The sequence below is a fragment of the Chelonoidis abingdonii genome, chromosome 16 (assembly GCF_003597395.2).
Source record: "Chelonoidis abingdonii isolate Lonesome George chromosome 16, CheloAbing_2.0, whole genome shotgun sequence".
Taxonomy (NCBI): Eukaryota; Metazoa; Chordata; order Testudines; family Testudinidae; genus Chelonoidis; species Chelonoidis abingdonii.
The window spans coordinates 17,472,442-17,500,374 of NC_133784.1; the positions used below are offsets into that span (position 1 = coordinate 17,472,442).

General features: G+C 53.2%; 1 protein-coding gene and 1 long non-coding RNA gene across 4 annotated transcripts in view; both read left to right on the forward strand.

Moving 5' to 3' along the window:
* Window positions 1–27,933, forward strand: part of LOC142047841 (uncharacterized) — a 319,231-nt gene that overhangs the window by 211,203 nt on the left and 80,095 nt on the right. The gene's annotated exons all lie outside the window — the stretch shown is intronic.
* INKA1 (inka box actin regulator 1) lies at window positions 1,183–27,307 on the forward strand. 3 transcript variants are annotated; one of them, XM_075072965.1, is made up of 2 exons: window positions 1,183–1,337; window positions 26,379–27,307. In XM_075072965.1, exon 2 carries the CDS (start codon window positions 26,418–26,420, stop codon window positions 27,240–27,242), a length of 825 nt encoding a protein of 274 aa, XP_074929066.1. In that variant the 5' UTR covers window positions 1,183–1,337; window positions 26,379–26,417; the 3' UTR covers window positions 27,243–27,307. The 3 variants fall into 3 exon arrangements, with proteins under 3 accessions (XP_074929066.1, XP_074929067.1, XP_032648188.1); XM_075072966.1 differs by lacking the exon at window positions 1,183–1,337 and adding an exon at window positions 4,097–4,177; XM_032792297.2 differs by lacking the exon at window positions 1,183–1,337 and adding an exon at window positions 20,953–21,008.

Sequence of the window (27,933 nt, forward strand, 5' to 3'; positions counted from 1 at the left end):
AGCCACTCAGCTGGAGCCAGAGCCACTCGACTGGGGCCGGGCCGAGGCTGGGGCCGGGGTCGGGGCCGGAGCTGCTCCTCCGGGCCGGGGCCAGGGCCAGGGCTGGGGCCGGAGCCACTCGGCCAGGGCCAGGGCCGGGGTCGGGGCTGGAGCTGCTCGTCCGAGCCCCAGGCTGGGGCCAGGACTGGGGCCAGAGCTGCTCGGCCAGAGCAGGACTGGGCAGGGCCACGCCATGCTACGCCACGCCTCCCTGGAGCCTTCCTCGCATCCCCTACCCCCACCCCAGCTTACCTTGCTAAGCTGCTACTTGTTTCTGAACCCTCCAAGGCTTCCTGTGCAAACATCTGATTCAAGGGAAGCAGGGGAGGGGGAGGAGAAGGGGGGCAGAGCGTTCAGGGTAGGAGCCGAGGAAGCAGAAGGTGAGCTGGGGCCGGGGCCGGGGGCTGGGAGCTGGAGCTTTACCAGTTGTTAAATTTAGAAACCCTTTTAGAACTGGTTGTTCCATGGGGACAACCGATTCTAAAAGGGCTTTTAAATTTAACAACCGGTTCCTGTGAACCAGTGCGAACCGGCTCCAGCTCACCACTGGAGATGACCCTTTAGTAGATATGTTCCCTGAGACAGGAGCTAGTTCCTCCCTGGAAACAATTCCCCTCTCTGATCAGCTAACACCTGCCCAGCAAGCTGAATTTGGAGAGGTGCTGCATTTGTACCAACAGCTGTTTTCCAACCAGCCTGGACTCACTAATCTGACTGTCCACCGGGTGGAGATAGGATTGCATCCTCCTATAAGGTGCTCCCCCTTCCGCGTTACAGGGAAAACTGCTCAGGACATGGAAAGAGAGATCAGTCACATGCTGACTTTGGGGGTGATCCAGCCATCTTCCAGCCCTTGGGCATCTCCTGTGGTGTTGGTCTCCAAAAAGGACAGGTCTAACCGGTTCTGTGTGGACTATAGGAAACTTAATGCCATCACAATGTCTGATGCCTACCCCATGCCCAGGCCTGACAAGCTCCTAGAAAAGCTGGGTGGAGCTCGCTACCTTACCACTATGGATCTTACAAAGGGCTACTGGCAAATGCCACTGGAATCTGCCTTTATCACTCTTCTAGGTCTCTATGAGTTCCTGGCCCTGCCTTTCGGCCTCAGGGGGGCACCTGCTACCTTCCAGCACCTGGTGGATCAGCTACTGAGGGGGATGAAGAGTTTTGCCATGGCGTACGTTGATGACATCTGTGTTTTTAGCCAGACCTGGGAGGACCATGTGTCCCAGGTTAAATAAGTGCTGGACCAATTCCAGGAGGCTGGGCTGACCATAAAAGCTGAAAAGTGCAAGGTGAGGATGGCCGAAATATCTTACCTGGGCCACCGGGTGGAGAGCAGCTGCCTAAAGCCAGAACCAGCCAAGGTGGAGGCGATCAGAGACTGGCTTGCTCCCCAAACCAAAAAGCAGGTCCAGGCCTTTATCGGGATGGCGGGGTATTATCAAAGATTCATGCCCCACTTTAGCTCCATAGCCGTCCGGCCCACCCCCCTCACTGAGCTATGCAAGAAGGGAAAGCCAGACAAAGTGGTCTGGACCAAGCAGTGCTAGAAGGCTGTCTGTACACTGGAGGCTCTGGTCAGTGGCCCAGTTCTGGTAAACTCAGACTTTGACAAGCCGTTTATGGTGTTCACTGATGCCTCAGACATGGGGCTGGGTGAAGTGTCAATGCAGATTGATGAAAAGGGGCAGAGACATCCTATCGTGTACTCGGGCAAGAAGTTGATTCCTCGGGAGCAAAACTACACAGCCATAGAGAAGGAATGTCTGCCTATGGTATGGTCCTTTAAGAAACTACAGCCATATCTATTTGGGCAACACTTCACTGTGTACGCTGATCACTCTCCCGACCTGGCTACACCAGATGAAAGGAGTCAATGCCAAACTTCTGAGGTGGAGCCTGCTCCTCCATGATTACGATATGGAGGTGGTCCATGGGAAGGGGAGTGCCAACGTGATAGCTGATGTGTTGTCCGGGAGAGGGGAGCCTGAACTTCCCCAGGTCACTGGTTAGAGTGACCCCGCTCAGTTCATTCTGCAAGGGAGGAGAGATGTGACGGACTAGGGACTATTAACCTGGTAATGTTGAATGGGAGTTTTACTAGTTTACTGTCTTCTGCTAACACGGGGCGTGCCTCCGTTTCCCTGGGGTACTGCACCAGTACTAGATGGTGATGGGAAATAAGGGTCTGACTTCACTGAGGGACGATACTTGATGCGTGTAAATAATGGTGGCTGCCCTTCGTAACCTGAGCCCAGGAGGGGGTTGGGGTCAGGTGACACTTTTTGCCAGGGAAACGACAAAAGCTGGAGGAGGGGTTGGGAGTGTGGCTGGGGGAGGCAGCAGGAAGGGGTTTCAGTTTGGAACTGGCTGGGGACATGGCAGTAGGCCCAGAACCTGGGTCTGGGTTCCCCACCCCCCAAGAGGGACCTGACTGAGGGGGTCCTGTTTTCTGTACTTACAAGCTGTTTTAGACTGTGTTCCTGTCCTCTAATAAATCTGTTTTCCTGGCTGGTTGAGAGTCATGGTGAATTGCAGGAAGTCGAGGGTGCAGGGCCCTGACTCCCCCACACTCCATGACAGCATGGTCGGTGGCTTGGCTATGGGATGGAGCAAGGGTCAGGGGCTGGGGGCTGAGAGGGAGCGGGGATTGGGGGCTGGGGCTGGGAGGGAGCGGGGATCGGTGTCCAAGGGCTGAGAAGGAATGAGGGTCAGGGGGGTAGGGGTGGGAGGAAGCAGGGCTCAGGACCAGGGGCTGAGAGGGAGCAGATTTTGGGGGCCTGGGGAAGGGTGGGATAAGGTCTGAGAGGGAGCAAGGTTTGGGAGCCAGGGGCTGGGAGGGAGCAGGGGCCGAGGGCTGGGTGTGACGAAGTGGAGATTTTCCCTGTCGTGTTGTGTATGTCCTGCTGTTTTGTGTGGATGCTGTGTGTGACTTTTGAGGGGGTTGCTCCAGCTGCCTGCACAGATGATATGGCCGCCTCTTCATAACCTGAGACCCAGGAGAGGAATATGACCAGGTAACTCTTGGCCCGGGAAGGAGACAAAGGCTGGAGGAGGAACAATGGGCAGGACAGGGACCAGGCAGCTAGAAGCGAGTCAGTTTTGGCTGGCTTGGGGCTCAGGGGGAAGACCAGAGCCCTGGCTCTGAGCTCCCCTCCTTGCAAGATGTACTTGGCTTAAAGTCACTGATTTCTTTGCTAACAAGTTCTGCCCTACGCTGTGTTTCTGTCGACTAATAAACCTTCTGTTTTATCTGCTGGCTGAGAATCACGTCTGACTGCGGAATTGGGGTGCAGGGCCCGCTGGCTTCCCCAGGAGCCCCACCTGGGCAGACTCACTTGGGAAGCCCATGGTGTGGAAGGGGATGCTGAATGCTCTGAAGTCAGACCCAGGAAGGTGGAAGCTGGGTAATCTTCCTGCCCTGGAGACAGTATGCTCAGAGAGAGGAGGCTCTCCCAGGGTCCTGAGTGGCTTCATAGGGAGTAGTTCCAGAGCATTGCCCCAGTGACTCCATGACATTGGGAAGAAGCAGCGGTCGGGGGCTGGAAGGGAGCAGGAGTTGACATTCACGTAGTGGGATGGTGCTGGGGTTGGGAGCTGGGAGGGAGCAGGGATCGGGGTCCACTAACTAGGAGGGAGCAGGGGTCGGGGGCTGGGAGGGAGCAGGGATCGGGGGGGACCAGGCATGGGAGGGAGCACTGGTTAGGCGCCAGGAGGGAGCAGGGCTTGGGGACTGGTGGCTGGGAGGGAGCAGGGACTCAGAGGGAGCATGGGTTGGGGCTGGGAGGGAGCAGGGGTCGGGGCACACGAGCTGGGAGGCAGCAGGGGTCGGGGCCTGTGAGCTGGGAGGGAGCAGGGATTGGAGGAACAGTGTGGTATTTAGATGCTGTTTGTATGACTAGAACTAGGAGGGAGGGGCTGTTGGGAATCTGAAAGGACAGGAAACAGGAAGGAGAGGGGAGAAGTTGAGGAGGCTGATTGAGAGTTACAGAGGGTACAGCACATTTTTTCCACTGTAAAAATAAAGTCCTTTTGAAGTTTGTTCGTACCTTGCCTAGTTGATACAACATTTTGGCAACAAGGATGGATCTTCTGCCTCTGAACCCACCTGCACCCTTTCTGCAAAGCCCAGGTGAGCCTCCAATTGCTTTTACTGTCTGGATCCATATGTTTGAGACTTATCTGCTTGCAATCAGTGTTACAGAGATTTCTGAAGTAAGAAAGTGTGCTCTGCTAATCCACTGCCTTGGAGCAGAAGGGCAGCAAATATTTTACACTTTTCCCCTTGCAGATGATAAATATGAGACTGCACTCACTGCATTAAAGAACTTTTTTGTGCCAAAAGGGAATGTAGTAGCTAATCGCTACAGATTTCGCCAGCTTGAGCAGAAACCAGAGGAGACTATAATGCAGTATATTGCTTCCCTGAGGAGTCTGATTGTAACTTGTGGCTTTGGGAATATGGCAGATGAGATGATTAGAGATGAGCTCATTGAGAAAACCACCATGCTTCGTGTAAGAGAACGCTTACTTCTAGAACCACAACTTACACTAGAAAAAGCAATGACCATTGCTACTCAGATTGAGCCAGCTACAGCTGAAGCCAAAATAATGAACAGAGATACAGAAAGCACAGTCCAGGCTGTGACTCCTTTGCAGAAAAGTTCACTATTGCTGCAGACAAACAATTGCAAGAGGAAAACTAATGAAAAGCCACTGAATCAGCAAATGCAAAATACGGTAAAAGCATGCTTTCACTGTGGATCCCCACAACATCTTGCAAGCTGCACAAGATGTCCAGCAAAAGTAGCTCAGTGCAATCATTACAAAAAGATTAGTCATTTTGCCAAAGTATGTCGCAGTAGCCAGTTCAATCAACAGGTGCATGCAATTACAATACCAGAGGTTACTGTGCTGAGTGTGGACAAAATCACTACTGCACATATTCCAGAACAGATAACATGCACTGTAAATGTTTCCGCCATACCCTCAGGCATATCACACTCTATTCAGCTAATGTTGGACACTGGCTCAGCAGTATCTATACTACCTGATTCCATTTATTTGCATTACTTTAAAGATGTGCCTCTTACTGAACCCAAACTTCAGTGATGTGCTATTTGAAAAACCATATTCCAGTACATGGCTGCCTGCCAGCAATAGTTACTTTGAGTGATTGCTGTGTAACTGCAGAGTTCTACATTGTCCACAAAGTCACTCCTATCCTTGGCAGAGATTTATTGGCTGCTTTAAATCTCAGTTGAGTTAATGGACAAATTGATCTTCCTCAGCAAAGCACTCTTGCAGTACACACACCAGTTTCAGCTGGGACCCAACACCAGGTTGAGGAGAAACTTGGCTGTGCTTATGGGTTTCTGCATAAAGTTAAAATGCAGAATAATGTGATGCCTGTACGACAGAAATTATGGCGCTTACCATTTTCAGTCAGGGAAGCTGTTTCAGAGGAACTTAGAAAACTTGTTCAAAAGGACATTATTGAAGAGATTAACTCCTTGAATGGGTTTCACCTATAGTAGTGACGCAGAAGAAGGGTGGAGGCATTTGCCTTTGTGTGACTTAAGGGAGCCAAATAAGCTATTGTGATTGACAGCCATCCTCTTCCTCACATACAGAAGAAGTATTTGCAGAACTCCAGTGGAGCAAAGATGTTTTTCTACTCTTGATTTGCAGAGCGCATACCACCAGGTTATGTTGCATGAAGACAGCAGAGACCTCACAGCATTTATTACACATGAGGACTATATCATTTTAAACATGTTCCATACGGTCTCGCATCAGCCCCAAGTGCCTTCCAAAAAATGATGTCATTGATTCTGAAGAATCAACATGGAGTTCAGTGCTATTGGATGATATTATCGTGTTTGGAAAATACTACTGAGGAGCATGACAATAACCTGCAGTCTGTACTAAACTGCATCAGCAAAGCAGGCCTCAAGCTCAATAGGTCCAAATGCAAATTTAGACAAACTGAACTCTCCTTTCTGGGGCATACATTTCACAGGCTGGACTAAAACCTGATCCAGATCATATCCTGGCAATTTCAAATGCTCCTCCTCCAACAGATTTGCAAACCTTACATTCCTTCTTGGGTCTTACCTCCTGGTATGCAAAATTCATTCCCAATTATGCTTCTGTCATTGAACTGTTACGAGAATTACTACGGAGAAGTTCAACCTTAGTGTGGACAATGGATGCACAAGCTAGTTCGAAACAGTGAAAGACTTGATTGTACATAGTCCAGTACTTGCACTATTCAGTCCTGCATTGCCCACAATTGTAACTACTGATGCTTCTGATTATGGACTTGGGGCTGTCCTCACACAACTTCATGAGGACAACACAGAGAGGACTGTTGCATTTGCTTCAAGGACACTAAGTAATGCTGAGAGAAAATATTCTACAGTCGAAAAAGAAGCACTTGCTTGTGTCTGGGCTACTGAAAAATGGAGAACTTACCTGTGGGCCGCACATTCAAGTTGCACACAGACCACAGCCCTTTGATGACGTTGCTCACCATGAAAGGACTGGGAAGAGCAGGATATCGTATTGCTAGATGGTCTGCAAGACTACTCTCTTTCAATTATGAACTGGAATATAAGCCTGGAAACAAAAATGTGGTAGCTGATTGCCTTTCTCGCCTGCCTTTGCCTTCACCAGATGGTCCACCGGGAGATGAGGATGTAGTAGTTGCGCTTATTACAAGCACTCTTACTGCAGTTACAAGAGAACAATTTCAAGCTGCTTGTTCAGCATGTCCAATTCAACAAAAACTACGGGAATTTCTGACAAAGAGATGGCCCAGTAACCCTAAAACCTTGACCCAGTTTTGCTGCCTTATTTAGAGTTTGGATGAACTTTCTTTGCTCGATGGCTGTGTGCTACGAGGTACACACCGGCTACTTTGTGCCAGAAGAATTACAGTCAAAACTCATACACCTGGCACACGATACTCATCAAGGAATTGTCAGAACCAAACAACGACTATGGGATCTGTATTGGTGGCCAGGGATGGACTCTCAAACTGAAGCACTCATAAAATCCTGTGTCACTTGCCAAATGCATGATAAGACAGCAGTGACATGTACCCTCCATTACAGCCTTTCCTCTTCCTGAATCTGCATGGGAAAAAGTGGCGATTGACATTGTAGGACCCTTTGATACTGCTCCAATTGACTGTCGTTACTTGAACGCAAAGATCACCCTGCAGAGTTACTGGCAATGGAAACAGATGAATACAAACTGAACATTTGCCTGGATTGTTAAAGGACACCTGAGCCTTTCCAAATGAGGAATTGAGAAAAACGTTGAACAGACACCAAGCAATAGTCTAAGGCTTTCACAGACAAGTGCAGGTGTCTAAGGAACCAAAGTTTGAGTGGTTCCTTTTTGTTAGAATATGAAAACTGTGAAATCTTCGGCCAAGGGGACTAAATTCACAATAAGCAGAAGAGTCCTGTGGCACCTTATAGACTAACAGACTCTTGGAGCAGGAGCTTTCCATCGGATGCATGTAGTGGAAATTTCCAAGAAGCTTTCGTGGGGATACCACTTCATGGATCACATACGTGGAGAATTTCCAGGCGGTATATATTACTGCTGCTAATATCCTGCCTCGGAAATTTCCCTGCCTCTGAATTATAACCTGCCTCTTGCAAAATTCCACTAACATGCACTGACAATGTATTCACCACAAAACTCATGCTCCAATAAATCTGTTAGTCTATAAGGTGCCACAGGACTCTTTGCTACTTTTACAGATCCAGACTAACACGGCTATCTCTCTGATACATAAATTCACAGCCCCTCTTAAAATCATAGAGAAGGAACCTTACACCTATCGACTTTCTGATGGGCAGATATGGAATGCTTCTTATCTTGCACCTGCCTATGCACCAAGAGGAGATTATGCCAACACCCAGTCTGCATTGGATGACTTCACCGTAGAAACAACACAACAAGACGTTGGACTGGAACCGAGTCTTGAGAGATGGCCTGTCAGATCCAGACGACCACCTGCCTGCACTAGAGACTATGTTATGTAGTATCTACAGTGTTTTCAATGTAATATTTTTGCCAATAGTATCGGGTCTTGTTTCCTATTTGTTCCTGTGGTTAGAACAACGTTTATTTTATTCGGGTAAGTTTCTTAAGAGAGGAGGGAATGTGGTATTTAGATGCTGCTTGTATTATTAGAACTGGGAGCACTGGCTGTTAGGAGTCTGAAAGGACAGGAAACAGGAAGGATGGGGGAGGAGTTGAGGAGGCTGAGTGAGAATTACAGAGGGTGCAGCAGTAGCTTCGTAAAGAGGTTTCCACTGTAAAAATAAAGTTCTGTTGAAGTTTGTTAGTACCTTGTCTGGTTGATACAACAGGCAGACATGGGAGGGAGCACGGGTTGGGGGCCAGGAGGGACCAGGGGCCAGAGGCTGGGAGGGAGCAGGGGTTGGGGCCTGCGAGCTGGGAGGGAGTAGGGGTTAGAGGCCAGGGGAAGGGAGGCAGCAGGGGTCGGGAGCTAGGTGCTGAGAAGGAACAGAGGTCAGGGGCTGGGAGGAACCAGGGGTCAGGGGCCATGGGCTGGGTGGGAGCAGGGGTTGGGCGCCAGCAGCAGGGAGGGAGCAGAGGCTGGGAGGGAGCAGAGGTTTGGGGCCAGTGGTTGGGAGGGAGCAGGGGGCAGGGCACTGGAAGGGAGCAGGGGTCAGAGTCGGGGTCAGGGGCTGGGAGGGAGCAGGGGTCGGGGGGAAAGGCTTGGGGGAATAAGTGGTTGGGAGGCCAGGGGCTGAGAGGGGCCAGGGGTTTGGAGAGAGCAGGGGTCGGGGGCCAGGGGTTGGGAGGCAGCACAGGCTGGGCGGTAACAGGGATTGGGAGTCAGGCACTGTGAGGGAGCAGGGGTTTGAGGGGCAGGGGCTGCGAGTGAGCAGGGGTTGGGGAAGCAGGAGCTGGGAAGGAACAGGGGTCAGGGGTGTGATGTTCCCCTCTGGTGTTATCTGGACCGGTGATCTGTTAAGTCACCCCAGTCCTTGACTCTGGGAACCAGCCTTACCCTGCTCTGCTGTGAGAACCCCCACTCCTGGGCTGTTCACGCACAGCCTCTGGCATATAAAGCTGCCCCTTGGATTGTGCAACCGAATGACACTAGCCAATATCTCCGGTCCCAGACACAGCCTTAGGAACCTCCATCTTACAGTGTCCAGTTATGTCTGCTGGATACTGCAAGCTTATATGAGTTCATTAATTTAACAAATAAATTGATATTTACCAGGCTTGTTATCCCAAGGGGAGTATCTGGCACACTTCAAACCAAATGCACTGCTTCAGATAGAATCATAGAAGGTTAGGGTTGGGAAGTAGAAGTGGGTGGCAACCTTGGCAACAGTGACCATGACATAGTTGAGTTCAGGATCCTCACAAAAGGAAGCAATGAGAGTAGCAAAATACAGACCCTGGACTTCAGAAAAGCAGACACCTGGAGTATTGCGTCCAGTTTTGGTCCCCCCACTACAGAAGAGATGTGGATAAATTGGAGAGAATCCAGCGGAGAGCAATGAAAATGATTAGGGGGCTGCGGCACATGACTTACGAGGAGCAGCTGAGGGAACTGGAGTTATTTAGTCTGCAGAAGAGAAGAGTGAGGGGATTTGATAGCAGCCTTCAACTACCTGAAAGGAAGTTCCAAAGAGGATGGAGCTCGGCTGTTCTCAGTGGTGGCAGATGACAGAACAAGGAGTAATGGTCTCAAGTTGCAGTGGGAGAAGTTTAGGTTGGATATTAGGAAACACTGTTTCACTAGGAAGGTGGTGAAGCACTGGCATGGATTACCTAGGGAGGTGGTGGAATCTCCATCCTTAGAGGTTTTTAAGTCTTGGCTTGACAAAGCCCTGGCTAAGATGATATAGTTGCTGTTGGTCCTGCTTTGAGCAAGGGATTGGACTAGATGACCTCTAGAGGTCTCTTCCAACCCTAATATTCTATGATTCCATGACTTTGACTCCCTTAGGGAACCGATGGGCAGAATCCTCTGGGAGGCTTATAGGAGAGGGAAAGGAGTCCAGGAGGGTTGGCTGTATTTTAAAGAAGCCTTATTGAGGGCACAGGAACAAATCATCCTGATGTGCAGAAAGAATAGCAAATGTGGCAGGCAACCAGCTTGGCTTAACAGCAAAATCTTCGGTGAGCTTAAACTCAAAAAGGAAGCTTACAAGAAGTAGAAATTTGGACAGATGACTAGGGAGAAGTATAAAAATACTCCTCAAGCATGCAGGAGTGTAATCAGAAAGGCCAAAACACAACTGGAGTTGCCTCTAGCAAGGGATGTGAAGGGCAACAAGAAGGGTTTCTACAGGTATGTTAGCAACAAGAAAAAGGTCAGTGAAAGTGTGGGACCCTTAATGAATGGTGGAGGCAACCTAGTGACAGATGATGTGGAAAAAGCTAAAGTACTCAATGCTTTTTTTGCCTCGGTCTTCACAGACAAGGGCAGATCCCACACTGCTGTTCTGGGCAACACATTATGGGGATGAGGTGAGCAGCCGTCAGTGGTGAAAGAACAGGTTAAGGACTATTTAGAAAAGCTGGACATGCACAAGTCCATGGGTCCAGATCTAATGCATCCAAGTGTGCTGAGGGAATTGGCTGATGTGATTGCAGGGCCATTGGCCATTATCTTTGAAAACTCATGGCGATAGGCGGAGGTCCTGGATGATTGGAAAAAAGGAAATATAGTGCCCATGTTTAAAAATGGGAAGGAGGAGAACTCAGGGAACTACAGATCAATCAGCCTCACCTCAGTCCCTGGAAAAATCATACAGCAGGTCCTCAAGGAAACCATTTTGAAGCACTTGGAGGAGAGGAAGGTGATTGGGAACAGTCAATGTGGATTCACCAAGGGCAAGTTACGTCTGACCAACCTGATTGCCTTCTATGATGAGATAACTGGTTATGTGTATATGGGGAAAGCAGTGGACATGATACATCTTGACTTTAGCAAAGCTTTTCTCACAGTCTCCCACAGTATTCTTGCCAGCAAGTTAAAGAAGTATGGATTGGATGAATGGACTATAACTGGGGTCTCAAATAGGTGGGCAGCGGGCTAGTTATTTCCTGCAGCCTGCCACAGACGCTGACTCCACCGGCTGCCAAGCTCCCCTCCTCCTGCTCCCCTGAGCGTGCTGCGTCCCCGCTCCTCCGTCTACCTCCCAGTGCTTCCCGCTACCAAACAGCTGTTTGGTGGCACTTACGATTTTCCAGGAGGGAACGGGGAGAAGCGGGGACATGGCACGCTCAGGGGAGGAGGCGGAGGAGAGGTGTGGCTGGGGCAGAAATTTGGGGAAGGAGTTAGAATAGGAACAGGAAGGGGGCAGAGTTGGGGCGGGGACTTTGGGAAAGGAGTTGGAATGGGGGCAGGGAAGGGGTGGGAAAAGGTGGGCAGGGGCAGGGCCTCATGGACTAGACGAGCAGTCTGAAGTATGAAGTTCAGCATGTATGATTCTTTGCTAAGAGTAGTTGGGAACAGGGGCAGCTCCAGACCCCAGCACGCCAAGCGCTTGCTTGGGGCGGCAAGCCACAAGGAGTGCTCTGCTGGCGCCGCAAAGGCAGCAGGCAGGCTGCCTTTGGCAGCTTGCCTGCAGAGAGCCGGCTGGTCCTGCGACTTCAGTGGACCTCCCGCAGGCGTGCCTGCGGAGGGTCCACTGGTCCCGTGGCTTCGGAGGTCCGCCGAAGCCACTGGACCAGCAGACCCTCCACAGGCAAACCACCAGAGGCAGCCTGCCTGCCGTGCTTGGGGCAGCAAAATCCCTAGAGCCGCCCCTGGTTGGGAAGAATGTTTGTTAAAAGTGGCAATGTATTTTGTATGAATAGTTATTTTAAAAAGTTCCTGCCATTACAGCTATGTTGATAGACTGTTAGTGTAGACTATCATCAGTGTTACAGACCACATAAGGAATAGTTACAGGTGTTTATATTTTATTAAAACTCCTCTTCACATTACAGTTTTAAAAAAAGTTAATACATTGACTTTCAATAGCAGACTATATTACTCTTCATTTTTTTCATTTTTGACTATACGTTTGTATCGTATGAAAAGGTTTCAGTGATGTGGCACTCAGGCCAACGTACTAGTCCTCATGTGGCCCTCATGGGTGATTTGAGTTTGAGATCCCTGGAGTATAAGGTGGATAGAAACCTGGCTAGATTTTTGGGCTCAATGGGTAGTGATCAATGGCTCAATGTCTAGTTGGCAGCTAGTATCAAGCAGAGTGCCCCAGGGGCCGGTCATAGGGCCGGTTTTGTTCAACATCTTTATTAACGATCTGGATGATGGGATAGATTGCACCCTCAGCAAGTTCGCGGATGACACTAAGATGAGGGAGAGGTAGATATGTGGAGGGTAGGGATAGGGTCCAGAGTGATACGGTTCAACATCTTCATTAATGATCTGGAGGATGGTGTGGATTGCACCCTCAGCATGTTTGCAGATGACACTAAATTGGGAAGAGTGGTAGATACACTGGAGGGTAGGGATAGGATACAGAGGGACCTAGACAAATTAGAGGATTGGGCCAAAAGAAACCTGATGAGGTTCAAGGACAAGTGCAGAGTCCTGCACTTTTGGATGAAGAATCCCATGCACCGTTACAGGCTGGTGACCGACTGGCTAAGCAGCAGTTCTGCAGAAAAGAACATGGGGATTACAGTGGATGAGAAGCTGGATATGAGTCAGCAGTGTGCCCTTGTTGCCAAGAAGGCCAACGGCATGTTGGGCTGCATTAGTAGGAGCATTGCCGGCAGATCGAGGGAAGTGATTATTTCCCTCTATTCAGCCCTGGTGAGGCCACATATGGAGTATTGCGTCCAGTTTTGGGTCCCCCACTACAGAAAAGACGTGAACAAATTGGAGAGGGTCCAGTGGAGGGCAAAGAAAACGATCAAGGACTGGGACACATGACTTACATAGAGAGACTTAGGGAACTGGGCTTGTTTAGTCTGCAGAAGAGAAGGGTGAAGGGGAATTTGATAGCAGCCTTCAACTACCTGAAGGGGAGTTCCAAAGCAGATGGAGGTAGGCTGTTCTCAGTGATGGCAGATGACAGAACAAGAAGCAATGGTCTCAAGTTGCAGTGGGGGAAGTCGAGATTGGATATTAGGAAACACTATTTCACTAGGAGAGTGGTGAAGCACTGGAATGAGTTACCTAGGGAGGTGGTAGAATCTCCATCCTTAAAGGTTTTTAAGGCTGGACTTGACAACGTCCTGGCTGAGATGATTTAGTTGGCGGTGGTCCTGCTTTGAGCAGGGGGTTGGACTAAATGACCTCATGAGGTCTCTTCTGTGATTCTGCGATTCGGTGGAACAGACCTCATGAGGTAGTCCAAACCCCTGCTTAAAGCAGGACCAACACCAACTAAATCATCCCGGCCAGGGCTTTGTCAAGTCTGGCCTTAAAAACCTCAAAAAATGGAGATTCCACCACCTCCCTAGGTAACCCATTCCAGTGCTTCACCACTCTCCTAGGTAGAATAAACAAACAGATTTATTAACTGCAAAGATAAAATTCAAGTGATTATAAGTCAAAGCATAACAAGTCAGATTTGATCAAATGAAATAAAAGCAAAACACATTCTAAGCTGATCATAACACTTTCAATGCCTTTATAAACTTAGATGCTTCTCATCACAGGCTGGCTGGTTGCTCTTCAGCCAGGCTCTCCCCTTTGTTCAGTGTTTCAGTCACTTGGTGTGGTATCTGTAGGTGTAGGTGGAAGAGAGGGGAAAGCATGGCAAACATCTCTTCCTTTTATCATGTTCTTTCTTCCCTCTTGGCTCCCCCCCCTGCCCTCCCCCAACTTCAGGGTCAGGTGAGCACTACCTCATTGCAGTCCCAAACTGACCAAAGGAAGGAGGGTGACTCACTTGAAAATCCAACGGATCCTTGTTGCTGCCTAGGCCAGCATCCATTGTTCCTGTGAGGCTGGGCTGGCTTTGTCCCATACATGCCTTGATGAGGTGTGAACTGCCTCTCTGCTCTTAAAGAGTTTTTGCCTGGGCTTATTTTAAGCCATGAGGATACATTTTCAGCCTCATAACTATATACATGAAATTATAACCTATAACATCACTATAACAACAATGCTCAGTGCATCATGAACCTTCCAAAGACACCCAACATGACAACCTTTGCATGGATACCACACAATCATTTTACAAGGATGAATATGAGGGTTCTGGGAGTTCTCCAGAAGTTCAGAGCGTCACACCTCCCCCCTTAGTTTACTGCAAGAGGGTTAGTCACTGAATGGCTCAGGGGTGGGCAAACTATGGCCCACAGGCCAGATCCAGCCCGCGAGCCATTTTAAGCCAGCCCACGATCTCCAGCCGGGGCACTGGATTGGCAGCTGCACCACGTGGCTCCCGGAAGCAGCCGCATGGCCCCACTCCGAGGGTCGGGGGCCGCTCCACACGTAGGAGCTAGAGAAGGGATGTGCTGCTGCTTCTGGGAGCCTCTTGAGGTAAGCACTGCTTGTAGCCTGCACTCCTGAGCCTCTCCCCATGCTCCAAACCTCTGTCCCAGCCCTTATCCCCCTCCTGCTCTCCAACCCCCTCAATCCCAGTCTGAAGCACCCTTCTGCACTCCAAACCTTTCATCCTCTGACATAACCCCAAGCCCACATCCCCAACCGAAGCCCTCACCCCCACACACAGACCCCAACCCCAATTTTGTGAGCATTCATGGTCCACCATACAATTTCTATTCCCCAATGTGGTCCTCAGGCCAAAAAGTTTGCCCACCCTTGGACTAGCTCAAAGACAGTTTGTGTTATAGTTCTCTTGGCATCCAGCCATTAAGGCCATGAGACAACATGCCTTAGTTTCCCCATTCACACACAGCAAACTAGGTTTTTTATGGTTTCACTGCTGTGATAAGCTTTAAACCTATTTACAGGTATTAATTGAAAAGTAGCACTATCATAAAGTTTAACATCCATGTCAAAATTCTTATCCCAAAAACTTAACATTAGTACCAAAATTTGTCTCAGATTTGTGCTTACAAGTATCTTTATCCCACGCCCTCTGTTCAGATATTCTAGTCTGAGGTTATGGTAGTTTGTTCTTTACCCTTGGAGTCCTTTGACTTTCTCCTGTGTAACACTGGTCTACAATTTTTGAGAAGTCGTCTGCTTCAGAGATAAAATGTGGTATTTATTATGTATTTTGATGTGCTGAATTCAAATATGACAATTAAAACAACTGATTGGCTACTGTTTCTAAGATATTTAAGTTTTTACATTTTATGTCTATGTGTATTGTGTAGATAGTAGAGTTTTAATCATAAATTGTAAACCTAGGTCTTTTCATGTGTTTATGGTTGCTTTACATGATAATATTTCACCTGTCCTGTTTATGTAACACTTTAAAAATCAGCAAAAGGGTTATATAAATAAAATTTATTATGAAACAAAAGGCAAAAAACTATTATGTACATAGTTTAGTCCTATTCAGTGTCTACTCGGCGCTTCTTGGCTTGTCTCTTGTATTCATTAAATGGAGCATCTCTTGTCACTGTCCAGCAATAGTCTGCAAGCATTGATGGGCTCCATTTGCCCTGATAGCGTTTCTCCATTGTTGCAATGTCCTGGTGAAATCGCTCGCCGTGCTCGTCGCTCACTGCTCCGCAGTTCGGTGGAAAAAAATCTAGATGAGAGTGCAAAAAATGTATCTTTAGTGACATGTTGCAACCAAGGCTTTTGTATGCCTTGAGGAGGTTTTCCACCAACAACCTGTAGTTGTCTGCCTTGTTGTTTCCGAGAAAATGTATTGCCACTAACTGGAAGGCTTTCCATGCCATCTTTTCCTTGCCACGCAGTGCATGGTCAAATGCATCATCTCGAAGAAGTTCACGAATCTGAGGACCAACAAAGACACCTTCCTTTATCTTAGCTTCACTTAACCTTGGAAATTTTCCACGGAGGTACTTGAAAGCTGCTTGTGTTTTGTCAATGGCCTTGACAAAGTTCTTCATCAGACCCAGCTTGATGTGTAAGGGTGGTAACAAAATCTTCCTTGATTCAACAAGTGGTGGATGCTGAACACTTTTCCTCCCAGGCTCCAATGACTGTCGGAGTGGCCAATCTTTCTTGATGTAGTGGGAATCTCTTGCACGACTATCCCATCGCAGAGAAAACAGCAGTACTTTGTGTATCCAGTCTGCAGACCAAGCAAGAGAGCAGCAACCTTCAAATCGCCACAAAGCTGCCACTGATGTTGGTCATAGTTTATGCACCTCAAAAGTCAAAAGTATCCACCACCCCTTTGTGTGTCCCTGAGAAGTCAGCTGTGCAACTGCTCCCCTCTAGGACGTCAGTTACACAGCGTCTTCTCAAAACCTGGGTCACAGGCTGAGTGCTTGGGTGCACAGATGCTGCCCCAGACATCCTCCTGGGCATTCTGCTCTAAGTGACTAGTGAGGAGACATTCCTGTACCCCCACTATTCCTTCCCTAGTTTCCTCCTCTGGGCTCTGTCATAGAGTCACTGGGACGATGCTCTGGAACTACTCCATACGAAGACAGCCAGGACTCTGGGGGAGCCTCCTCTCTCTGAGCATACTGTCTCCAGGGCAAGAAGCTCACACAGCTTCTACCTTCCTGCGTCTGACCTCAAAGCATTCAGCATCTCCTTCTACACCATGCACTTTACATCTTTGTCCCATAGACACTGCTTTACATCAGCCTTACATATGCGTAGGAAATGTTCTTAAGCAACAAGATCCAACATTCCCTCAAAACTTGCACTTCTTTACCCCTCACCCATTTTCCCAACAAATCTTTCATTTTGTTTACCTATTCCCCATTACTCATACCAATATCCCTTTTAAGATTCCTAAATTTAACTCCATATGTTTCAGAGGTAATCTGAAAGCTTCACAAAACAGTATCTTTAAATTTATCATGGTCTAAAGCATCTCCAATAGGCTTTCCATTGAATACATTTCAAGCTTTACCACTTAATCTTGCAGTCAGGGTAGGAACCCTCTTATCATCAGGGATTTCATGTATTAGACACAGCCTTTCGAAAGCAGTCAGATATTCAGCAATATCATAATCTTCTCTGTATGCAGGACATAAGTGTTCTCATTTGTGGATTTTTGGATTGATGGGAGTTTTTGTGGTTGGGTGTGGGGGGGGGGGGCATGGTTCTAGTTCTGCTTCTCTAAAGAAGGTCCAGTTGGTGTTTTTTCTCTCTTTCTTTTTCTTTTTTTTTCTCTCTCTCTCTTTTTCTTCCATGGCCCTTCTGTATGCAGCCTCCTCTCTGGATGCCTCTTTTCCTTTTCCTTTTATCTCCAGTTCTTTCAGTCGCAATAATGTCTGGTACTCCCTCTTCTTTTCTGCAGACATCAGTCCAAAAAGTTCCAACTTTGCAATTGCTTCACTGCTTTCAGTCATTTGCCTGCTTTTCTGTTCCTACTTCCCTTTCCCGAAATAGGCAAACAGAAAATAACAAAACTGTGACCTTCTCCTGACTGTTCTTAGCCACTGCACTCAAGACTCACTTAAAATCACAAATATCAGTGCTTAAAATGTAAACTCCACTTTGAGTAACAAACTGCACATAGACCCTGCTCGCTGTGCCACTGTGACAGTCCCCTCTGGTGTTATCCAGACTGGTGATCTGCTAGGTCACTCCAATCCTTGACTCTGGGAGCCAGCCTTACCCTGCTCTGCTGTGAAAACCCCCACTCCTGGGCTGTTCACACACAGCCTCTGGCATATAAAGCTGCTCCTTGGATTGTGCAACTGAATGACACTAGCCAATATCTCTGGTCCCAGGCACAATCCTAGCAACCTCCATCTTGCAGTGTCCAGTTATGCCCGCTGGACACTGCAAGCTTATATGAGTTTGTCAATTTAACAAAGAAATTGGTATGTTTCAGACTTGTCATCCCAAGGGGAGTCTCTGACACGCTTCAAACCAAGCACACTGCTTCAGGTGGAATAAACAAACAGATTTATTAACTGCAAAGATAAATTTTAAGTGATTATAAGTCAAAGCATAACAAGTCAGATTTGGTCAAATGAAATAAAAGCAAAACACATTCTAAGCTGATCTTAACACTTTCAATGCCCTTATAAACTTAGATGCTTCTCTCCACAGGCTGGCTGGTTGCTCTTCAGCCAGGTTCTCCCCTTTGATTGGTGCTTCAGATGCTTAGTGTGGTACCTGTAGGTGTAGGTGGAAGAGGTAGGAATACCCTGGCAAATCTCTCTCCCTTTTATGATGTTCTTTCTTCCCTCTGCCCCCGCCCCCCACTTCAGAATCAGGTGAGCACTACCTGATCGCAGTCCCAAACTGACCAAAAGAAGGGGGATGACCCATTTGACAGTCCAACAGATCCTTTGTTGCTGCCTAGGCCAGTGTCCTTTGTTCCTGTGAGGCTGGGCTGGGTTTGTCCCATACATGCCTTGATGAGGTGTGAACTGCCCCTATGCTCTTAGAGAGTTTATGCCTGGGCTTATTTTAAGCCATGAGGATACATGTTCAGCCTCATAACTATATACATGAAATTATAACCTATAACATCACTATAACAACAATGCTCAGTGCATCATGAGCTTTCCAAAGACACACAATATGACAAACTTTGCATTGGATAGCATACAATCATTTTACAAGAATGAACATGGGGGTTCTAGGGGTTCCCCTGAGGTACAGAGCATCACAGGGGGGCCAGGAGCTGAGCGGGAACAGGGGTCAGGGGCCAGGGGTTGGGAGGAAGCAGGAGTCGGGGGCCAGGGGTTGGAAGGGAGCAGGGGTCAGGGGCCAGGGACTGGGAAGGAGCAGCAGTAGGGGGCTGGGAGGGAGAAGGGTTTGGCATTCACACAATGGGAGGGAGCTGGAACTGAGGGCTGAGCCAGGGACCCCTAAGCCAGGGAGTTGTTGCAGGCAAAAGGCCACTGGCACCTTAGGCCAGAAGGACTGGATGCAGGAAACGCATCAGGAAAATGCCTCGCCCCCAACTAATGCCCCCGCTTCGGCTTCCGTCCCTGACCTCGACCCCCAACTGTGGCTGGGCTCCTGGCTCCCAGCCCCTGGGGAGGCAGAGACAGATTAAAGTACAGCTAAAGGGAGGGGGATTTGCAACAAATTAAGTTTGGGGGCCACTGCTTTAAATCTTGCTGTGTAAACATCTATCCAGTGGGGGGGTGGGCAGTAGCTCCATGGGGCTGCCCCAGAGCAGCATGGGGCCTGGGTTCTAAGCAGGGGCCTCTGGCTGATGGGCTGTAACACGTGCTACTGCCATACCAGGGCACCCCAGGACATAGGCATGGCAAGCTCAGGGAGTGGCATGGAGCAGGACAGCCCAGTGTGAGCCTGCAAACAGCCCTCCAGGGCAGGGTCAGCCCCAACCAGCCCCACAGCTCTGCCCTGTGGCCTCGCTGCCTTGCCAATGAAGGTGGCACGTCTACGGGCTATGCAATGCTGCTTGAACCACTGTTCTGGTCACAAGATCCCCACTCCCTGCCCAAAGCCAGGGATGAACCCAGGAATCCTGGCTCCCAATCACCCCCACAACCACTAGAACACCCACCCTCCACTCCCATCCCAAGGCAGGGACAGAACGCAGGAGTCCTGGTTCCAACATTCTAGCAAACATTTGTGTTTGCAGAAGGCAGGTTGTGCACGATCCTGCTCGGCACACAGGACAACAGTCTACTGCTGCCGCAGGTGTGGGGAGCTCTGTGCTGTGGCTGTGAAGGGCCTTGCAGTCCCCTCAGCTCAGGGATCCCAGGCTGGAAACTGGATGGCAGGAGGGGCTTGTCAGAACTAAACCAACAGATTTTAAACGGAATTTAGGGTTATATACAAATATGCAAATTATTTGTCAAAATGCAAACTAGTTTATTGAGCGATTTGCATATACAGTGCCCCTCTTTTCCCCCAAAGGGGGCAGCCTGGTCCTCTGCCACCAGCTGGCCCTGCAATCTCAGCACACCAGAGTGGGCACCCTCTGTGGGGACTGGCCAGAGATTCCAGCCGAGCACAGACCACCACCCATCAACTGCCTGTCCCCTCCACACAGGGTGAGCAGATGTCCTGATTTTATAGGGACAGTCCTGATTTTTGGGTCTTTTTCTTACATAGGCTCCTATTACCCCCCACCCCCCACCCAATTTTTCACACTTGCTATATGGTCACCCTACCTCTGCACCCCTGCCCTGCATCCACACCCAGCCTCCACAGCCCCCGCCCACCCAGAGCACTGCAAATGCCTTTCCCCTCGCACACTCAGGCTCCCCCACACACATCCCATGCTCACCCCAAGCCCCCACCCACCCAGATCTCTGCAACTGACTGTCCCCCAAGTGCCCTCCCACAGAGAGCTCTGCAAGTACCTGTCCCCCCGCACACACCCCCAGCCTCCGACCCACCCAAACCTCTGCAACTGCCTGTCCCCCACGCCCACCCCTCCAGTGCTCTGCAACGGGGCTGGGGGGCTGGTGCCTTCGGTGCCCAGGGCTGGGGGGCTGGTGTGCCCATGGCGCTCTGGCTTGGGGGAGTCTATGCCTGGGTTGCCCAGAGATGGAAGGGCCGGCCCCCCGCCGGGGCCCCTCGCGCTGTCTGGCCCCGGCCCGTCCAGGGATGCCCCTAGTGGGCTCAGGCCCCCTCCGCTCCGGGAGTCACGTTACTGCGGCCTCCCATTGGCCCGGCCCGGCCCCTGGGTCGGCGGGGGGGGAGACTGGGGCTCATTGGCTGCTCCGGGGCGGGGGCCGGGCCTGGGACAGCGAGCGCTTGGGATCCAGCTCGCAGCTCCGGGCCAGCGCCGAGCGCCGGGCTGGCGGGGCGCCCTGGGCTTCCTGCGCGCACCAGGGCTGCCCGGCTAGCCCCCCTACCCCCGCCCGACATGCGCCGCGCCCGCCTGGACGCCTCCCTCGGCCGCCTCCGGGCAGAAGTGGTGAGTGGCCAGACTCCGGGGCGCTGGGCCCGGGAGGGCAGCGGGTCCAGCCGGGCAGCCTGGCTCCCCCTGGCAGCGGCGGGGCAGGGTGGGGCTAGCTCGGGGAAGGGCGCTGAGGATGCACGGCAGAGGCCAGGGACGTGCCTGGAGTACTGCGGCTCAGCTCTGCCCGGACCACGCGTGGCACCGCTGGGCTCGGTCGCCTGCCCGCACTGGGCACATGCCAGCCCTGCCTGCTCCAGTGCCCAGAGCGGCACACGGAGCCGGCCAACCCCAAGCGGGGCGTCACCAGGGTCAGGCCACAGTGTCGAGCCAGCCTCTGTGCTGGCCCAGAGCTACCCCCGCCCCTGCGACTGGGCCTGCCCGGCTCTGGGACCTCCGGGACCCTAGCAGGGCTCAGATTGCCCTAGCCCCCCTGCTGCTCCGCTGGCTTCGGGAGCTCCATGCCCGGGGACTCAGCCTGGCTCCAGCCTTGCCCTCTCTGCATGGGGCGGGGAAGGGGCTGGCTGCCCACAGGGAGGTGGACGCTGGGCTGCCCTGCCATGGGGTGGGGGGACTGGGGACGTTGGCGGAGGGCAAAGTGTGACCCGCTCGCAGTTACTGGCGACTGGAGGAATCTCCGGCTATAATTTCAAAATGTGACCAGGGACTTGGGGACTGACATGAGAAGCCACAGGGGTCTGATTCCCCCCTCAGCCTGCCTCAGGGACCTGATCTCCTGTGTGACCCAGGCACAGACCCCCTCCTCTCCCCTGCTGGCCTCAGGGGGCCTGATCCCATGTGGCTTGGGCACTGCCTGCTGCTGGTCTCAGCCAGGGCTCTTCTGAAAATCTGGTTTTTGGCCCCAGGGTGGGTGGACAGTGCTGGGTCCCTGGGCAGGGTTGTGCACACACGCACACACACATCTCCGGGCACCCACATGCACTTTTACCCACGCAGGGCAGCAGGCACGTGTGTTTTGTGTCCAGGGTTGGGTGGTCCCTGCAGGCAGAGGAGGAGCAGCAGGATTCCTCCGCTCACAGGCGGCTGGCACAAGAAGCCATTTTTGTTGGTTTACATCTGATGTCAAGAAAGTGCCGATTGCCGAACAACTGGGTGCTGGGTGACAGGATAGTGACATCAGAGCTGGGGGAGCCAATCCACCCGAGGGGATAGTGACATCAGAGCTGGGGGAGCCAATCCGCCCTTGGGGATAGTGAGGTCAGAGCTGGGGGAGCCAATCCACCCGAGGTGATAGTGAGGTCAGAGCTGGGGGAGCCAATCCACCCGAGCTGGCCTCAGTTCAGCCCTGACTGGCAGTGGCAGAGGTGCTGTTGGGCCGTGTCACTTGGGCCCATATCTCCTTCCTGTGGGGTCTGCCATGTCCCTGGGCTGGGGCTAGGGCTAAACAGGCAGATCCTGTGGCTGTTCTGGAGCCCTGGGCATGTCCTCTGCTGTGGGAGTGGGCCCCGGGCACTAGCCCTGCTGTCTCTGGGCCTGTGTGGGTCTGCACACTTGGCAGGGCAATTTCCCTGGCCTCTGGGGAGCATGTGGCCCTGATGCCCTCAATGCCTCAGTTCAAGTTGGAGCTTTGACGGAGCCAGATGACAGATAGTTTCCATGGCATGTTGGATGCCAGGCTGCTGGGACCAGCTGCCCAAGCTACCCGCTGCAGGGCTGCGCTTGGCCGGGGCCTTAGCTGGTGTGGCCCAGAAGAGCTGGGAGCAAATGAGAAAGGACCCGGCACTGCCTGCAGGGATCCTGGAGCTGGACATGCCCTGGGTCCATCCAGTCCCCCAGGACCCAGGGCAGTCTGCACACCCCATGCCTTGCAGCCCAGTTGCCCTCAGCCAGCAAGTGGGAGTCACCGACCCATTTCTAGGACAAAGGGACTGAGCCCAAGCCGTAGTGCTGTCGCTTACGGTCGGGGACACAAGGGTGGAGCCGTGGGGCGACTGGGCGAGCAGCCCCTTGTGGTGCAGTAGTGCAGGAGGTTTCCAGGGCTTGGGGCTGCAGCAGGCAGAGTGGCCGGGCTGCAAAGTCCTGGAATTGCCAGTGTTTCCCTGCAGGAAGTGCAACACCCTCAGTCGGGGCGCGGAGGGGGAGGTGTGGTGGCTGGCAGGCGTGGTGGGATGTGGGGGTGGCTGGAAGCAGGAGAAGCCCCACCCCAAGGCACAGAGCTGGCAGCACTAGGGAGACTCTCAGGCTGGGCTCACTTTGTTAAGGCCCCAAATGCTTCTGCTCCCATGGCCTCCCCTTGGCAAGGCTCCTGGCACCCCAGCCCCGACATGTCCCCGCTGGTCACCTACTACACAGTGCACTTCTCTGTGTACCTGGCAGGACTGGGAGTCAGGACTCCAGGGTTTGCTTCTCTGTTGTGGGTGGGAGTGGGGGCTAGTGGTTAGAGCCAGGCCAGGGCGTCCAGACTTGTGGGTTCAGTTCTCAGCTCTGGCACACTTTTGTGTGTCCGTGGGGCAACCCCAGCCCCGATGTTTGCCCAGCCGTCTGGGTGTGACTGCAGGGGTTGGTACTGACAAGGGGACCTGAGCAGGTCCCATTGGAGGGTGCCTTTTGGCGTGGCTGATGCCCCATGTGTGCCTGGCCCTGGTGAGCAGTTCAGCTCCCTCCTCCCTGGGCCCAATGCCTGCCCTGGCTATGTGGGACAGTTCCGATGGGCCCCAGAGTGCACATAGCCCCGTGCTGTTGGCACGTCCTGGTGGAGTGTGGCTCGCGGCTGCCCAGGCCCTGGCTTATGGCCCTTCGCCAGTGGTACATGCCCGCCCCGAGGAATTCCCAGGGGTCAGTGGGAGCCAGGGTCCTTTCAGACCACTTCGGGCCAGGCCCATGTGGTGCCCCTTCCCTCTCTCCCCCAGCGCTGGGCTCTCCTGGGCAACCAGCATCTCTGGCCAGGCCCAGCTTGTGTAACTCCAGCTGCCATCTCTATTTGTCATGTCCCAGCGGCTGGGCTGGGGCTGGAACTGCAGCTGCCGATGTGGCGGGGCGGCTGCTTGCTCACCCCAACATGCTGCAGCACGCGGAAGGGATGGGCCCACTTGGTGCAGGAGCAGCAGGAAAGTGGTGCCCTGGGGCTGGGTGCACGTCCAGGCAGTGGGGCCCTGCGTGTGCGGCTCCGCCTTGCAGCTCCACACCTAACCTGGGCAGACACTGCTGGAACTGCAGAGACCACTGCTTGAGTGCCCAGCCCAACCCACCAGACCCCAGCATCTCCCAGGGCAGCTCCTGTAGCTACCCGGAGAGAGGACAAGGACTCAGCCCCAGCTCTGGGGGCCCTGGGCCCAGCTGGGCTTGCTGCCCGGGAGCCCAGAGTCTGATGAGTCATCTGAGGGCTCCCCTGGGGGCTGAGTGACATGGGGATCAGAAGGGGGCTCCTTGCAGTCGGTGCTTGGTGAGCACGGGTGGTGGGGGACAGCATTTGTGTGGCAACAGGGTGTTTCTGGGGGAGGGTGTGGGGTAGGGTATATAGATGGTGGTGGGGTGTTTATGGGAGGTGTGGAGAAAGGCCAGAGGGTGTATGGGGGAAGGACATGGAGAGGGTGTATACAGGAAAGGGATGTGGGACATGGTGTATATGAGGTTGTGGTTGCATATGGGGTATGTGGGGACAGTAAGGGGGGTAGATGGGGGTGTGTGGATGGAGGGGGTGGGGTGGCAGGGGGCGTATAGGGGCATGTGAATGGGGGACATGGGGTGGCAGGGAGTCAATGGGGGGTGTGGGGATGGAGCGGGGATGGATGGGGAGCAAAGGGTGGATGGGGAGAGGGATGGATGGGGGCATGGAGTGGATGGGGAGTGTGAGGACAGGGCATGGGATGGATGGGGGCATGGGGGACGAGGGAATGGGGCGGAACGTGAATGGGGGAAGGGAACAGGACGGGGTGGATGGGGGTGTGGGTTGGTAAAGGGTGGATGGGGGCATGAGTATGGGGCAGGGAGGTGGATAGGAGGCATGGGGACAGGGCAGGGGGTATGTGGGGTGGCATGTGGTGGATGGGGTGGGCACTCTGGTGTTCCATAGCCAGTCACTGGGGACAGAGTTGCTGCCATGGAACGACCTGGTCCGTGGGGCTGGGCCCCGCCCTTGTGCCCAGCTGATAATCCCTGAATGTCCATCCCATCCTGGCTCCTGGGGGGCTTGTTGCCATTGGGCCGGTGCTGGGAGAGCGTTGGAGAGGACCAGGACAGCGGATGGGGTGACACGTGTTGGGATGAGGGAGACAGTGATGGGGCTGTTTGAGGCAGGGGATGGTAATGGAGCTTTTTGGGGGGACAGGGCTGCTGGAGGTGTTGGGATGGTCATGGAGCTGATGGAGGCAGGGCACGGGGCTGTTGGAGGTGTTGGGACAGGTGATGGGGGACGCGGCTGCTGGAGACGGGGGATGGGACTGTTGGAGGTGTCGGGCCCGGTGATGGGGTTGTTGGAGGCGGGGGACGAGGTAGTTGGAGGTGTTGGCAGAGGTGATGGGAGACAGGGTTGATGGAGGTGGGGGATGGGGTCGTCAGGACAGGGGACAGGGCTGTTGGGATTGTTGATGGGTGACAGGGCTGTTGGGACATTGATGGGGCTGATGGAGGTGGGGGACAGGGCAGTTGGTGTGGGAACGGGGCTGATGGAGGTGGGGGATGGGGCTATTGGAGGTGTCAGAACGTGATGGGTAGCAGGGCTGTTGGAGATGAGAGATGGAGCTGTTAGGGGGATGGGGCTGATGGGGGTGTCGGGATGGCTGGGGGGGTGGGGCTGTTGGAACGTTGATGGGGCTGATAGAGGTGGGGGATGGGGTTGTTGCGAGGGGGACGGGGCTTTTGGAAGTGTTGGAATGGGTGATGGGGCTGATGGAGGTGGGGGATGGGGCTGGTGGAGCTGTCAGCATGAGTGATGGGTAATAGGGCTGTTGGGAGGACAGGGCTCTTGAGACGGAGCCGGGGCTAATGGATGTGGTGGATGGGGCTGTTGAAGGTGTTGGGACGGGTGATGGGTGACAGAGGTGTTGGAGGTGTCTGGACGGGGTTGATGGTAGCGGGGTATGGGGCTGTTGGAGGTGTTGGGATGAGTGATGGGGCTGTTGGGATGGAGACAGGGCTGATGGAGGTGGGGGACTGGACTGTTGGAGGTGTCGGGATAGGTGACGGGAGACCAGGCTCCTGGGGAGACGGGGTTGTTGGAGGTGTCAGGACGGATGATGGGTGAAAGGGCTTTTGGGGGAATGGGACTGTTGGAGGTGTTGAGATGGGTGATGGGGGCAGGGCTGTTGGGCGGATAGGGCTGTTGGGATGGGGATGGGGCTGATGGAGGTGGGGGATGGGCCGGCCATGCTGCCCAGGGGGCCAGTGCGGCAGGGCAGTGATGATGTCACCATGTTCCTCTCCCCATAGTTGTGCCTGCGGGCAGCGGGGGACACGCTGCGGGACCAGATGCAGGGCATGATGCGGACTCTGCATGAGCTGAAGCGGGTGCCAGGCCCAGCTCCACAGCTGGGCCTCCCCAAGCCAGCACCAGCTCCCCCTGGGCCCTGCTGGGAGCGGCCTGCAGAGAACCGGGCATCGGCCGTCTCAGAGGCAGACTCTGCCTGCTGCCTGGAGCTAGCGGAGGAGGAGGAGTGCGCGCCACCCGCTAGTGAGAGGAGCCTGGAGTTCGACTCGGGCTACTCGGAGGTGTCAGGGGGCACATGGCGGGAGGAGGGGCCAGTGCTGCGCAGGAACCCCCCGCCCTCCTGCCAGCGGGTACACAGGCTCTCCACAGGGGGCTTCCTCCGCAGCAGCCCTAGCCAGGTCCCTGGCCGGCGGGTCCGGCCCAAGTCCACCTCAGATGCCTGCCTGGAGCAGTGGCGGGTGCTGGAGCCAGTGGACACGCAGGACTGGACTGTGGCACTGCTCTCACAGAGCCGCAACCGGCAGCCGCTCGTGCTGGGTGATAACTGCTTTGCTGACCTGGTGGAGAACTGGATGGACCTGCCTGAGGAGAGTACACTGCCCCGCCGGCTGGCCAAGCCCCACAGCTTCTTGCTCAACCTCTCGGGCAACGTGCGGCGCAAGCTGGCCAGTCTGGCACGCCCCAAGGGCGCAACCGCCCCCCAGTCTGGCCCCAAGCACCTTGGTGGGCGGGCGCAGGGACCCCTCTTCCACCAGTCACATGGTGACGTTGCCAAGCTCACCACAGACTGCACCCGCTTCGCTGCGCTCCTGAACAGCCGCAGCCGACAGCCAATCATCTGCAACGACATCATCGGCTACATTTAGCCCCGCCCCCAGCACATTCCTGTCCCAGCTCTGCATTTTTACCCAGCTATGTAAATAAACAAACAGCTTTTGTATGGAACGTGTGACTGGAGCCCATCGCTTGGGGGAGAGGGGGCAGCGCTGGGCATGGCCAGAACCTGTTATTGGCCCAATGTGCTCTTGTCCTCCCCAGGGACTTTGTGCCAGCTTCACCTGAGTGGCTGCAGCCTGCACTGGGGCAGGGGAGGGAGCCTGGCTCACCCAGATGGTGCACACGCAGTGCCCGTACCCACACACACAGAATGATCAATGCATGCACACGTACTCCCCCACAGTGCACGTGCATGCACTGCATGCTGCACAATCATGCTGTACGCACAGGGCACACCCATTTAAATGCTGATTTTCCCCCCTTTTCCCTCGCCAGCTACCAGGGAGCTGCCGGTGCACAGGTGTCAAGCTGTCCTGCCCTTGCCCACCTGAGGCTGCCATGCCCAGCTCCCATGGTTGAGGTGGCACCAGGCTGGGCCCCGATCTATGGCACAGAGTTGGTGCTGGTGCCAGACTGTCCCGAGACTAGGGGGTCCTTGAAACACCTCCAGCCAGGTCCCTCGCTGTCCCAGAGGCTGCCCGGGGAGTGGGGCTATTGAACCTGTTATGCCCCTCCCTATTTCAGCACAAGAATTGCAGCAGGTGAGTTAACGGATGGAGG

What these genes read in the sequence shown, in the direction of transcription:
- INKA1 (XM_032792297.2), top strand. Translation starts at nt 20,958, where the DNA reads ATGCGCCGCGCCCGCCTGGACGCCTCCCTCGGCCGCCTCCGGGCAGAA. An exon ending in GCCGCCTCCGGGCAGAAGTG is followed by an intron (nt 21,009 to 26,378) that starts GTGAGTGGCCAG and finishes CTCTCCCCATAG; the next exon opens with TTGTGCCTGCGGGCAGCGGG.